At 40.9% G+C, this 14,989-nt stretch overlaps 1 protein-coding gene across 1 annotated transcript in view; it reads right to left on the bottom strand.

The window, feature by feature from the left end:
• The window catches only part of LOC108942031 (microtubule-associated protein 1B-like), a 45,847-nt gene that overhangs the window by 13,083 nt on the left and 17,775 nt on the right, over positions 1-14,989 (bottom strand). Inside the window, 2 exon segments of the mRNA XM_029253331.1 lie at positions 96-236; positions 389-471. Coding sequence (XP_029109164.1) covers positions 96-236; positions 389-471 — 224 coding nt within the window.

The raw sequence follows: 14,989 nt of genomic DNA, 5'->3' as shown, positions 1-14,989 counted from the left end.
ATATTGTACAGCAAAGTGAATGAAAGTAATGTTAAGCTAAAATTAAAAAAAAAAACAAAAAAACAAAAAAAAAAACATATACTATACAACCACACCTCAGGATCAGTGAAAATGTCAGATAAGCACTGGAAGGTGAACACTCCACTTTGCAAAATGAGGTCCCCACCTGGTTCGGTACTCTGACCACTCACAACCAGTAGCTTGTGCACTGATGTGTCACAGATCAAGGACCAGACCTGCATAAGTGGAAGAAGGTAGAAAAAAAAGACAGGAGAAAAAGTGGCACAATGCATCCATTAAGGAGAACTGGTGTTATTGTATGTGTTTACTGCAATTAATAGCTTAGTCTTGCTGAAATTTTAATTAGTTTTTCAGTAACAAAACATACCTCAGACACAACTGTATCATCTGATGGATTTACTAAGACAACTGTTTCAAGGGCATCACCTTTATGGTGTAGAGTTCTTTGACCTACACGAGATAGAGAAATATATAATCAGGAAAAGCATAAAATTCTCTTACTTACATTTACATTTATTCATTTAGCAGATGCTTTTCTCCAAAGCAACGTACATCTCAACTTCATTGGCAGAATCAAAATCTGTGCACAACACTACTATTCTTTTGGTATTTTTGACACTAAATAGATAAAATTAGGCATGATTGTGACAGCTGATAAGAGCATATACAATTCAAAGAAAAAAGAATCTCGAAAGAAGATTAGCTCATTATGTGGATTTCGTAATACCTGAAATGAGAGCAATCAAAGAATATTCTACGCAAATATGCTTAACAAAGACAAGAATAAATTTAAAATTCAAAATGTGTCAGGAGATAGGTTTTGGCTGTACTCCAATTAGTAAAAAGTTATATGTCAAAGTTCAGTACAGTCACAGCAAACATAATCACATCCTTGACTGTTTGTAAGACTGACCTCCAGTATAGATACCAACCACCTTGTATATAACAATATTTTGCTAGTGATTGAAACATTATCCTTGTACTCCATATTTGTTGATGACTTGAGTATAATTATCACATAGTAGTTTTGCTCTGGGTATATTACATACTGCAAGTATATTTTATGAGTGCATACTCAAAACCAGAGGTTTCCACACCAGTACATAAGCTGCAGAATTAAGATTCAAACCTTCAAGAGCACAGCATGTTCCACAGACTCAGGAGCATGTGGAACTGTAAATCCTTTAAAGAGAAAGGCTGAGCAGCTGCCAAAAGTTAAAATTCAAAAGTTTCATGGTGTGTAAAGGTAAGCTTTCATCTTTGTTTTCAGCCAGCTTTCTGCAGATGGTAATGTCCATCTCTCCAATGTTGATCTGAACAGAGCAAAGGTAATGTCTACCTTGACAGCAATCTTAACTCACCTCATAATTCATACAGTCAGATAAATGATGAGTTATAGCTGCTGCCTTTGGATTCAAAGGTTGCAGGTGCAAACCCCACCTACAGCTGTAGTAATCTTGATCAAGGTACTTACACTAAAATTGCTCAGCTGTATAAATGGTTAAATAACTGTAGTGTCAGCTAAATTGGCAAATGTTTTAATATAGTCCTATACCTAATGGTAGATAAGGTTAAAGTCTCAGATCAACTCTTGTGATTGCATTGATTACTCATTGTGCTATTTCAGAATCAGAATCAGCTTTATTGGCCAAGTATACCTGAGCATCCAAGGAATTTGTTTCCAGTTTAGAGCAAACCTACAGTACACATTCACACATACAGGCTACATAGACACATACTGAACTAGACACAGACTAATACAAACATGATTACCGATAATGCAGCAGACAAGAACATAGTATAATGCAGACAGAACACAACAAAATGACAGAACACAAAACCATGCAAACATAATACAACTAAATGACCAAGCATAGAAAAAAGTACGTCTTGACCTGTATCATAAAGTGACATTATAGTGCAGTGATTGTCAGTTATTTAGAGAACATATTGCACATGGTTATGATGTTACTCAAAAGATATAAAGAAACATATTGCACATGGATATGATATTGCACAAAAGATATAAGGAAACATATTACACATGATGTTGCACAAAAGATGTAAAGAACATACTGCACATGGGTGTAATGTTGAACAAGTAGGGTACAGCAGTAGTAAAAAGTCCAGTGTAGATTGAGGTTCTAGAAGGGTGTTTAGAATCTTTATGGCTGCCAGGAAAAAGCTGTTTTGGTGTCTGGTAGTTCTTGTTTCGATTAGTCTATATCGCCTGCCTGAGGGAAGTAGGGTAAACAGACAATGAGCGGGGTGTGAGGGGTCCCCTATGATTTTCTGAGCCCGTTTCCTGACATGGGACATTTCTTCTGTGCTTCTCTGCTTCTGTGGCCTCACCAATGACACCTACACATCCACTGGTAGTTTGGACTAAAGCAGCCCAAAAAATGTAGACTTCTAGGGCAATGAGAATTAATTATAAAAGAAAATGTAAATATTTCAAGAAAATGGTTCAGGAAACTCTGTTCAAAGCTGAAACAAATGGAACACAATGGACAGTCAGGAAAATTATCCCTTTTACCTCTTTCGTAATTTTAATTTTTTCTGCCCCAGCCTGCAACTATATTTAGAAATCCCCATTTTAAATCAAGCTTGGCTTTTTGTGCTCAGACAAAGAGAAACTGAAAGACTGTCTTCTAATTCATTTGAATAATTTATTCTTAAAGAAGATAATGTCAGAGCACTGTTCTATGCTTTCTGAAGTCTCCATAGGAGGTATCAATCAACACAGTTTTCTTGCATTTTGGAAACAATGACCCCTGGCTGCAGTCTGAGAGTGAAGATCAATGATTGGTCAGATTCAGAATCTCGCTGTGCAATGCACGGCTACAAAAGCACTACCAAGATCCAGACCACTCTGACTCATCCAGGTGATCCTAATGGAAAAAAAAAGTCTGTGGAATAACATAGAAATTCTGGACACACTTATTATTAATGATTCTATATGGTAATTGTTGATGTTGGTTTTGGAGAAAATGGAACTGGCGATAATAAGAGCTGAAAGCAGGCAAAGGGACTTCTGTGCTTGATCTTAACAGAGCAAAGGTAATGTCTGCCTTGCCAGCAATCCTAAATCACCTCATGATTCATACTGTCAAATAAATGATGAGCTAATGTGTGTACATCACTATGGGTAGTTCTTTCCACTGGCACTCAAAGCAGATAGTTTATTGTTAAAGGCCTGATAGCTGTATCACATTTTACCCAGTGTCCAAAGGTACAGTTTGATTGGTTGAGTTTAACCCATAAGTATGTCCCAAAGATATAGGGGAAAAGAGTGGTACAAAGTCTGTATGAGATTTTCTTCTGGTTAGTGTTCAGGAGCACAAAATTTTTTTCCATTTGCCAAGTGAAGCAGAAACAGATTGTAATTCACACACATATTGGCTGAAACTGCTTGGCCCAAGCAGGGGTCGCAGCAAGCCAGAGCCTAACCTGGCAACAAGGGGGGAAGGCTGGACAGGACACATCCAGGGCAGGACGACAGTCTGTTGCAGGGCACCCCAAGCAGGACTCAAACCCCAGACCCACCAGAGAGCAGGCAGAGGACAAATCCACTACGCCACCTCGCACCCCTTTAATTCACTCACTGCATGAGAAAAACTCAGCTGGTCAGTATGATTACTTGCACATTTCTCTCTATCTGTCCTCTAAAGTAGCAGGCCTGAATTTTAGTCTGACTTTTGGCTTCCTCAGGTCTTAAGTCTGCAAATTTCCCACTCCATGTTTTGCAGGTCACAATTTAGCTTTTGTAGGCATAAACCCATGTTAAGAAATCATACCAGCAATCGTACCTGATGTCTCCCATGGAAGGACCTCATGATAGCTCTGCTTTGCTCTAACCAGAGAATGGAGTATCCTCACTGGCAGTTGCCATAGGGATATTTGCTGCTAGCTCTGTTACAGTAACCCAGTCTCAGTACTGCCAGATGCACTGCAGCATTTCTGTGCGGGCACAAAACAAGTCACCCCATGCTGGTGCAGATGGCCATCTGTGGCCCATTGCACCAGTTGATGGGCTGGTAGCACTCATATCTCAAACAGACAAACTATGTTAAGCAGAATATGCCTGAGAACTATGTTTAACTGCAGAAATCAGAGCAGTTCAGCCTATGGGGAGTGGGTCATTTTCTCCACAAGCTTTTTGGGAACCCAAATACTTTAGACAGGAGGAACAGAGTAAGAGCAAAAGAGAGGCAAGGTTTAAAGAAGGGCTTCACAGTGGAGGCAGTACACTCTCTTCAACCAGCTGGATCTCCATTTACTGATCTACTCTGCATTATACCCAGATTTTGTTCCTCTTCACCTGCCATGACTCAACCCATCTCTGCCAGTAAGGCAGTGTTGCCATTAAGTTTAAATACCTGCTGTATGGTGAAGGCTCAAAGTGTAAACTGGAATTGTCATTTTAGGCCATTGGTTCTCAACGGGGGGGGGGGGGGGGGGGCGCGGAGAGATTGGAGGGGGGCGCAATTTGTTTCCAAGAAAAAAGCACAGAGACAGGTCATCATTTGGGTACTCAGTGTATTTTATTGCTTTTCAATTATAATGTGCATAAAAATGAAAAACCTATAAAAATCTATGTAAAAATCTCTTCATTATTTAAAAAATACAATTTAAAAAATATTTAAAAATAATTAAAAATATTTAAAAAAACGCATTCCTTCTCCTTCTGCATTTTCTTTCTGAGTTGGAGAGGCGGAGCCTCTTTTAAGTATAGCTGGCAGTGTAGACACGAGTCAGAACGTCAGAGATACCAGCCGAACTAATCCATGGTGATAAGTTGGTATGGATAAGTTCATCACACGTGCTAAAAGGAGCTGTGGTGATGGTCAGCCGTCAGCACCTCCAGCTAAAAACTCTATAGCTCTTGCTCTCTGCCTTCGTTTTGGTTGACTGTGATGACTGAATATCCTCAGTTGTCTGACGCCGCCGTTAAATTGCTGCTTCCATTCGCCTCAACTTATTTGTGTGAGGCCGGGTTTTCAAAATTGACTGCGTTGAAAACAAAATACCGAAATCGCCTGCAGGTGGAGGATGACCTCAGGCTTGCACTGTCCAGCATTGAACCGCACATTAGAAGCAAGCGCAGGTTTCCCACTAATTTATAATGGCATGGCTAGCGAAACGCACCCTACATCCCAGTTTGCATATCACATTACATTACATGTAATGTTACAAATTAAATCTATATTGTTCAAAAACATTTTTGATAAATTAAGGGCGTGTTCCGCTATTGTATTTTATATAGTTTTAAAAGAAAAAAAACATACAAGTTAAAAAAGTAAAAAAGTACAAAAAACAAAAAATCTAAAAAAAAAAAAGATCTATCTATCTATCTATCTATCTAGTCATGGGAGGGGGGGCGTGCCACATAATAGGAGAGGTTTGGGGGGGGCTTTAGTTTCAAAAGGTTGAGAACCACTGTTTTAGGCAATTGTCAGTTTTAGGCAGTTCAGTTCAAGTTAGTATTTCTTTTTGTTGAAAGCTGCCTCATAAAATGAGAGCAACATAGATAACGTACCAAACCAGGACAAAACAAATAAGCAGGCAGCCCAGTCACTCTGGCTTACGGAATGGACTAATCTTCATTGGTTGCATTAATTCTAACTTGTGCACATAAATACTAGACTGGAAACAAATTTTTTGGTGAGTAAAAGCTTATGTTATATGTAAGCCCTCTGAAATCACAGTCTCACAAACATAGCCTATTGTATTTACACATTATAACAACCCAGTATGTGTAGTCTCTGCAGTGTGATGAAACCTGTTACTACTGGTAACAATGATCTCACACCAGGTAGAACCATTGTTTATATTAAAGATGGCTAAAGTGGTTTTTGTAGGTACAGAATCATTAAACTGCTCTAATGGACTGTTTCTACAGCTTTGAGATTGAAAGCCCATAGATGAAATCTCCCTTCATAATTAAGGGCAGCTGGAATTCTACAGAATATATGTGCATCATTCACCTCTTTGTTTGTACTACCCAAAAGCCAGATGGACTAAAGAAAAGGTCCATTTCATTAAACTTGTCTACACTTCAGATCTGAAACTTCCAATATCCAAAATATAAGGAGTACTGCACTAAACTCCCCTGTTAATACTGTTTTCATTCATGTTGTTGTAATGATTACACCGAATAATGCCCTTAAGCTTATTTACTTAATAGAATTTGCCTGAAGCATATACAGGTGGTCCCAACTTACGATGGGGCTACGTTCCGCAAAACCCATGGAAGCCGAAAATATCATAAGTCGAAAATGCATTTAAAAGACCTAATACACACCTCTGCGTGACAGACTGGGAGATGCAGATTGCTGCTACCGCACAGCATCGCGAGACAATATTGCACCGCATCTTGCTTGCCTGGGAAAACATCAAAATTCGAAGTATGGTTTCTACTAAATGTCTATCGCCAGCTCATTATCGTAAAGTTGAAAAAATCCCAAGTCAAACCATCGCAAGTCAAGGAGCATCTGTAAAGCAGTGCTTAAATTCTTCCTTCAAACAGGCTAAAAGGGTTAAAAAAATCTCAAAAACATCAGAATCTCACTTGCTATTCACCATCTTCAGCAGCATTTCAGGTTGGAGGAAGGCTAACATTGAAATACTTCATCAGCTGATCTTTGGTCTCCTACAAAAGCAAGCAAGCACTTCTCTGGGACATACTGATGTGATTCTCTAGAGTCACCTTGGAACATGATGCAGAGAGCTTACATTGACAACTTTCCGAACTATCCCGTCCTCACCAGTGAAGAAAAGTGAAAAGTGAACCACTGCAACTGGTTCAGACAGGGTGTTCACCACATAAAATGTTACACTGTCAAGCCACATTATTTTCACTCAAGTTGCAGCACAGTGCATAAACAAAAGGTCCTAGTATCACATTTTAAATGAGAAATGGTATTATTTAATCACTGTCCATCAACATTGGACTTACTGTATGTAGAGTAATACCCAAAGGTGCTAATATATTCATGAATTTGAGATACATGGGCGAACATCCTGTTTTCCATAGTCAGGCATACATATATTCATATGTGTGGAAACTCAAACAGTGCTCTGGAACATCAGTCTTGTGACTAGTTCTAAAATGACATGGATTTTTAATGTACCCGAGACAGGGAAGAAGTGAAACCCAGCAGGCCCTTGAAAAGACAAAGTAAAATAATTTCTAATTAAAGTCTATCTTTGTGAACACTGCCTTAGGCAAAAGAGGTTGCATGACTAACAAGGGGTGAAACCCTCAAAGTTTGCAGTCTTGAATGACTTAAGGAAAACACTGGAGATTCTCATATACACTAAACCATGGTAGCTATAAACTCATTACTGCCTTACATAGATGTTATCTGATTAAACACACAACGATACCTTCACGTTGCCTCCTGTCTTCACATGTATACCAATTCGTAACAATTGTTTCTGGAAATACTGCTGTTCTGCTGTTCTAATACTCACAAAAATACTTGGGTAACTGAATTTAAATACTGAAAACGGTATGTAACTGAAAAAGTGATAATACTCTTACAGCAAAACATTCCTAGCAGTTTGGTGCAAAAAAAAATTAAATACAAAGCATAAAAAATATAAAGCTTGGAATTAGTGCTACAGAGAAAAATGGGCTCTGTAATTTCTGCAATTTGAGATTTGCTTTAAACAGAGCTACAGTATAGAAGAGTAATTTTTGCTATTTTCTGCATCTGCTTTTGTGTGTATTCTGACATCACAAGATGAATGAAAAGGTCTTACCTTTTTTAGAGGGGGTTGCAATATATAACAGAATTCTGCCTGGCAAACCAAGTGTAACAATTCAGATGCCATGTAAGTTAAAGACACTGCATGTCTGGCAGCTAGATATTGCCATTCCATCTTAGGATTCAAGACTTTCCCATTTGCATCTAAAACCCTAGAACATTGTGAGGATGTTATTACTGCAGGGTACTTAGCTTAGGGCCACCTTAGACACATTCAGTATGGCATGCCTAGATTTCAGAAGTGATTTTATGTTCATCTACATGAAACCATATTATTAGGAGTGCAAAAAGGAATTTATTAGCATCTCATTAGTTGTCCTCTGCCCCGTACCTTTGGTTGTAAGGACCAAGTTTTAAAAGCAAAAAACCCTGCTGGTTAGGACCAGCTCTTCTTTACATAATAAAAAATTGTGACAATTTGTATATACTATGGGGGGAGCGGTGGCGCAGTGGGTTGGACTGGGTCCTGCTCTCCGGTGGGTCTGGGGTTTGAGTCCCGCTTGGGGTGCCTTACGACGGACTGGTGTCCTGTCCTGGGTGTGTCCCCTCCCCCTCCTGCGTTGCCGGGTTAGGCTCTGGTTCCCCGTGACCCCGTATCATATGGGACAAGTGGTTCAGAAAATGTGTGTGTGTGTGTGTGTATATACACTATTCTTGGAGTCCTTCTAGATGAATGGTTTTTGATCCATGAAAACACACCCTTCAAGGTCAATGCATTCAGCATTGTTCCCTTTTTTGCATGGGATTTCAACTCAAATGAAAACATTAAGCCCCTGCTTATGTAAAATGTATATTGTTTCCTGTGGGATTTCTAGGTCTCCAGAAGCCCCTTACAAAGGCCTTACTGGTCTTAAGATTTTGTCCATTTGGATATGTTTTTACTCACATATAACTGACTTTTTTTTGCTACTTATCTTTGAAAACTGAAATTATTTACACATCTGTTTAATTAGACAGGCCATAATGACCTTCTTTTTATTCTTAGGGCATGTTTTAACGGGCATGCAGCCCCCTTTGGAGGTAAATACATAGAATAATGAGTATTTTAATAAATGCCAAACAACCCACAGACAGTTTTTTTGTTTTAACCTGAGTGAAAGAGGTGATTCATCTTGCAAACTTGATCATTTTCACCATTTATCTCAAAAAAGGACTCTCCAATGGACCAATTCTGTTTTCCACATGGTGTTATATTAATCAGGAAAAAAACTTACCAGCAACCTTAACAGTTTCAAGCAATAACAGAATATTTACGACAAAGAAGTGAACAGCAGCAAGGCTTCTTTTCTAATTTAAACTTAACAGACCTTATTCTTTTGAAGGAAATCTAAAGATAAATACTATATCCATGAATGCTCACAAGAGATGTCAGTGAATGTGAAGTAATAAAAATATCCCTAAAGATGACAAACTGTATTTCCAGAAACAGTCCCCGTTACTTATTTTGAACATCTATACTGCTTGAAGGCCATAAGTGTCACGACCACGTGCGAACCTCAGCCAGCAGCACCTGGTTGGAATTAGAACACCTGGTTGTAATTGGAGCAACAGGGTATAAAGAGCACCACTCTACCACTGCCTGGTTGTGGAATCTCAGTTGAGATAACTGTCCCCTCTGTGCTTTCAAGCACCACAGCGCGATGCTCGTCCCATGTCCTATTCGCCATCGTCCCCAAGTCCTGCTCCACGTATCCTTGGTTACAACCACTTGCCTTGTCCCTCAACCACAATATCAGATCCTCACCTCTGTCCAGTTTGCCGATTAACTGACCACGAGAATGAACCTAGTCCTTCAGTACTGAATAAATGATCCTGCACTTAGGGCCAGCCTCCTCCGCATCTTCTGTTCCCCATGACAACAAGTGGGTATATTTCATTCAACAGACTACAAAACTTTTTCAGCTTTTGTTGTCAAATAACAGCCTGGAGCACAGGCTAACATGTTGAGCATCCAACCATCCATGCAAAAATACATTTTAAAATGTCTTAGAAAATTACAAAAGGACAGGATGACAGGACTCTAGACAGGGCTCTATGTGTGGATCCACTGAGATAGGCTAGTGACTCATCTAGGGTGGTTCTTGTTTAGCTTTCCCACATGTGCTTCTGGAATAGGCTCTGGATGGCCTTGACCATGCCTTGGACAAATGGTTAACAATAGCGAGTGAGTAAGTAAGTGTAGAAAGCACTAACTTGAAGTCAAAATTAAGCTAAATGAATTAAATATTTTACAGTGATGATACTTACTGTCCATTAGACTTATAGTATCAAGCCCTCCATTTTTCACTTTCATCCATATTTCTTCCATATTCCAGGTGTGCGGTGGCGCAGGGGGGGTTTAGGGTTTGAGTCCTACTTGGGGTGCCTTGCAGTGGACTGGTGTCCCGTCAAGGGTCTGTCCTCTCACCCTTAAGCCTTGCACCCTGAGTTGCCAGGTTAGGCCCGGCTCACCCCGACCCCGCTCGAGACAAACGGTTGTAGACATTGTGCATGTTGTGTGCGATCCATATTACTCAGATAGGCATTGTTACGCCCACCAACTCGGTAACAAGCAACACTGGCAGCTGATCAGGGTCTGGGCACATAAAAGGGCAGTCCGGACCATAGAAAGCTGCGGAACCTTGTTCACCCTCGTTACTCACTCGCGCTCCTAGTAATTGCTCCTCGCCCTGCTCCTCACCCCGCTCCTCGTACTCGACTTCCTGGTTTGCCATGACTCCTTGTCTGTCTTCTGGATTGCATTTCTCGGATTCTCCCTTCGGACTATGTTCGCACATCTGTTTCTCTTGCCTGTCTCCTCGACCATGTCTTCTGGATTGTCCCTTGAACAACCTTCCTGTGCTTCGCACTTGGGTCCGGCACACCCGCTCCAGGGAAACACCGTGACAGGCATGATATTTGAGGTGTGATGAATCAGATAAAAACTGATGGAATATGCTATTTGTGCACAAGTGGCCTCTTATTAACCTCTGTTACGTTGTCCTGAGTCCCGTCCTCTAGTTCCACCAACTTTCCTGTGTCTGAGCTTCGCTCTCTGTGCCATTTCAGGAAACGAGTGTCCCAGTTTCCCCCTATAATCCAGGTCATATGATTTGGCAAGTGATGTAGGCCTCTGCACATAATCTCATTAAGGCCTTGATGCTAATTGCTGCCATGCTATAGCATTATTGCAGGTGCTATCTGTATCTGTGCTATCTGCTATCCCATGCACATTCATGGTGCAGTTGTAATGAGCAGTCCTAAGCATTAAGCTATAGTCCAATTGAATGTGTATAACTCTGTACAGGTCTAGACAAATCTAATCTAGTCTAGGCCTGATTTTTTGTTCTTAAAATCCTTGTCCTGACTATTAGAGACATGCTAGTGCATATAATCCAAAGACATAGACATTGAGATTGTTTTCTTGATCCTTTTTGAATGTCCTTAAGGAAGATGGAAGCTGTAACTAGACTGGAAACAACAAAAAAATAGTAGTCCAGACCTATGAATGGTTACTGCAGGGAGATCTTGCAGGGTAAAAAGAAGAAAAAAGATACAGCAAAGAAGTGACCAACAGGTAATCAAGGTGCTATTTGCTTTTTCAAAAAGGCCTTTGTTCTACATGGCCTCCTTGCAGCTGGAACTCTAGTCAGCCATGTAGTTACAGCTGAAGGCCTTGCTGCTAGATCCACTGGAGTCGCCGAGAGGACTGATAGAGAGCCGAGATCTGTCTCCATGGTGATACTACCAGCTGTCCCAGCCATTCAGTCAGACTAAGAAACTAGATTGCCTTTTACTAGCGCTCCCTGCCAACTACAAAAAGAAACTGAAAGTACAATGTCCTGAAAACTGGGTAAATGTACTAAAATAAAACTATAACAGTCAGGAGCTGAACATATTGCAGAAACCAACAAAATATCTTCATAATACAATTCAGATACCTTTAGGGTGTGTGCTGATGGCTGCAGCATCCCTGCTGAGTCTCATATAACCCAAGGCAGCATAAGCAACACCTTGGGGCTACTGGGCCTCATCTGTACTGTATCCTCAAGACTCACTTGGACTCATCTAATGGGAATGCTGTGCCATAATTAGTGAGCAGCTGTTACCACTTTATCGATGGCCAGTGCCACCTCATTTGTCAGGTTTTGAGAACTGCAGGCATATCATATGATCAGGTCAAGGGTGAAGCAGACTATCAAAGAGTAATAATAAAAGAATACTAATGCTAAGGCACACTTGAAAAAAATATAATAATAATATTTTGGTTCTATACATATGCACATTAGTAGAGGACATAAAATTCTTGTTTACCAATTTTATAAATGTATTTTATACATAGGGGGGTGCGGTGGTGCAGTGGGCTTGGCCGGGTTCTGCTCTCTGGCAGGTGTAGGGTTCAAGTCCCGCTTGGGGTGCCTTGTGATGGACTGGCATCCTGTCCTGGGTGTGTCTCCTCCCACTCCAGCCTTATGCCCTGTGTTGCCAGGTTAGGCTCTGGCTTGTTGTAACCCCACTCGGGACAAGTGGCTTCAGCCTGTGTGTGTATTTCATACATACATTATCTCTCTGTAATTAGTATAGTATTTTATGCACCACTAATCAGCCAAATATTTCCTTAACATCCATAAACTTACTTCTGCGTGGGAGTAAACACAAGGCAGATTACTTGCATGTTTCAGTGTCAGCATTTAGATGAGAGGTAGAAGTGAATGATCAAGGTTGAGCCTCAGTGGGGTTTGTGGGTGGACCTAGAATGTAGGCTGAGAAGAAAGCTGTTAGAAAGGTTTGGCTTTCTCTATATCCACAGGTACATCTTCTTAGCAGAAGCCAGGGCAGAAATGAAAGCTACCTCATGCTAAGTAGAAATGGCATCAGTTAATGTCAGATGTCCTGTTCTAAATGAGCAAGTGTATGGCTCTTTTAAGGTACTTTCTGGAAGGTATCAATTGCTGGACACAGGCCTGCCAGATCTACCTGCCATTTCAGCACTGCCTATCTTCTCTTAGTTGTGCCCTAATAGTATATATAGTGTAACCAGAGCCTACCTATCACTTGCTCCCTGAGGAGTTGCCTACTATAAGAAATATGTGGCACAGCACTCTGCATGTCATAGAACTTCATAGGCTGTCAATTAATTGATAAGCATTACTAATTATTTAGTGAAATGGAACTTTAAGTATGATTTACAATAGTTTTGGAAACTGTTTTTGTATGAAAAACTTGTTCACATTGTTGTGCCCTTGACCTTGTGTATACTCTCGGGTAGCAGAATTTTGTTTTTCTATTCAGTCCCCTACAGCTGAAGCACCACAGCTTGAAAACTCTGCACAAACCTGGAAGAACACTGACCTCTGTGGTGTCACATTCAGCTCCATGTACAGCCCATATAATTATACACAGTACCTTCCACAGCCGTAAACCCCACCTGGAGGCCTTAAAACCTTGAGGAGATCACACCTTAGAAAATAGGGGTGCCTTTGAAAAAGGCACCATCCATCTAAAAAAAGAATGTACATCCAAGCTACTGCGACAGATATTCTGCACCTCCTGAGTTTGTAAACGTTGTACTGTTTCTCAAGAAGAAAATATCCAGCCAGTCCTCACAGACAAACAAACATTTCAGATCTGTAGTGTTTGAAATGGGTTTGGACACACAATGCTGACTTTTATATGCACTGAATCTGGAAAAGAACAGTATTACAAGCATTTTTTTTTTTTTTTTTTTTTTTACAAACGAGATGTGAAATCTGCTTTTTTGCATCTGTGCTGTTTAAATTGGAGCCTGTTCCAACCACTTCTGTTTCAAAGAGATGCATATATTTCATAATATTACATGATATCACATTGTTATGGTTCCTAATGGTCATTATGAGTGTACTTCATACCATAAATGGTGACATTGCATTAAAAGATTATTAGTGGTGAGGAGATCAACTACAAGAGCAGTGAAAGTAATACCATGTTGGTAATAATGAGTTGGTAACTGGTCTACCTTCAACTCAGAGCTAGCACTGTAAAGCTTTTCATATCTACTGCTGAGATTCAAATGCAATTGGCATTCCACTCTGGAGAAGTACCTGTTTTGTTCTCAAGGAGCTGGAATTCAAAATGCCAATATGCAAAATGCCAATGAAGAAATATTTTAGTGTCAAACCAACCCGAATCAAATGGATCTGCATACTATGCTGTAACTCAGTGGAGCACCCAGTCACTTGTTTTTCTTCATCCAGATTTTATCCATGTCGCAGCACTCACTGAGAATCCACATGGACAGCTCTGAGCTCCAGTCCCCCCCCTCATTTATTGACACGGAGGAGACACGCATGAGGCGGATCTTTGACATCTGTCCCAAGACACAGCCCTGATTCACACAAAGGGTGTCAGATGACACTTTGAATGTGATGGTGAGATGTGCAGACACACAAAATACACACCGCATCGGTGCGACCACCTGCTAGAAAGTCTGTACATATCACATGAGCATCTGGGTTATTTTACATGATTTTATACATACATATTCCTCAGATCAGTCTGCGTGAGCATGGCACCCTAGTAGACCTTACATCTATTTCATTGAAATTACTGTCACAGACTTGCCACAGACAGTGTGTCTTGACAAACGTCAGGATATGCTTAATAATGGTAATTTGAGAATCCTATACTGAGGATAACGTCCTATTTCCACATCGCATTCCTCACACGCAATATAACTAACAGCGAGCGCGTTTCAGCACAAAATTATTCCAGTCCATGTCAACAAGGTGAAAAACAGAGTGCATAAAACGCGATGGAAAAAACGACCGAAAGCGGGACATCTGCTGTGACGTTTTTTTTTTTTTGCGCGACGACCCATAACTTAATAGTCAATCACGCATCATGTGGAGCGAAACAACAACGAACGTACACGACACAAAAACATGATGATGATGATGATGCTGATGCTGCTGATGATAGTCGTCGCCAGTAACAACAGACATGCAATTCTCTCTCGTGTATTATAATACGCACCGTGACCGATAGCGTCTGGCGTCCGTGCCGCGCAGCTCGTCTCGCAGGAGGACAGTGAGGGCACGCGCGCCCGCTCGCGCCGCGTCGCTCGCGCGCACGCACAGGGAGAGGATGAAGGGAAAGGACGGGGCGGGGCGAGACGGGGCGAGGCGGGGCGGGACGCACGCGCGGACCCACAGGCTCCGATGCGACGCCACAACAAGTCG

The sequence above is a fragment of the Scleropages formosus genome, chromosome 7 (genome assembly GCF_900964775.1).
Source record: "Scleropages formosus chromosome 7, fSclFor1.1, whole genome shotgun sequence".
Lineage (NCBI taxonomy): Eukaryota > Metazoa > Chordata > Actinopteri > Osteoglossiformes > Osteoglossidae > Scleropages > Scleropages formosus.
This window is presented reverse-complemented; position numbering and strand designations above follow the sequence as displayed.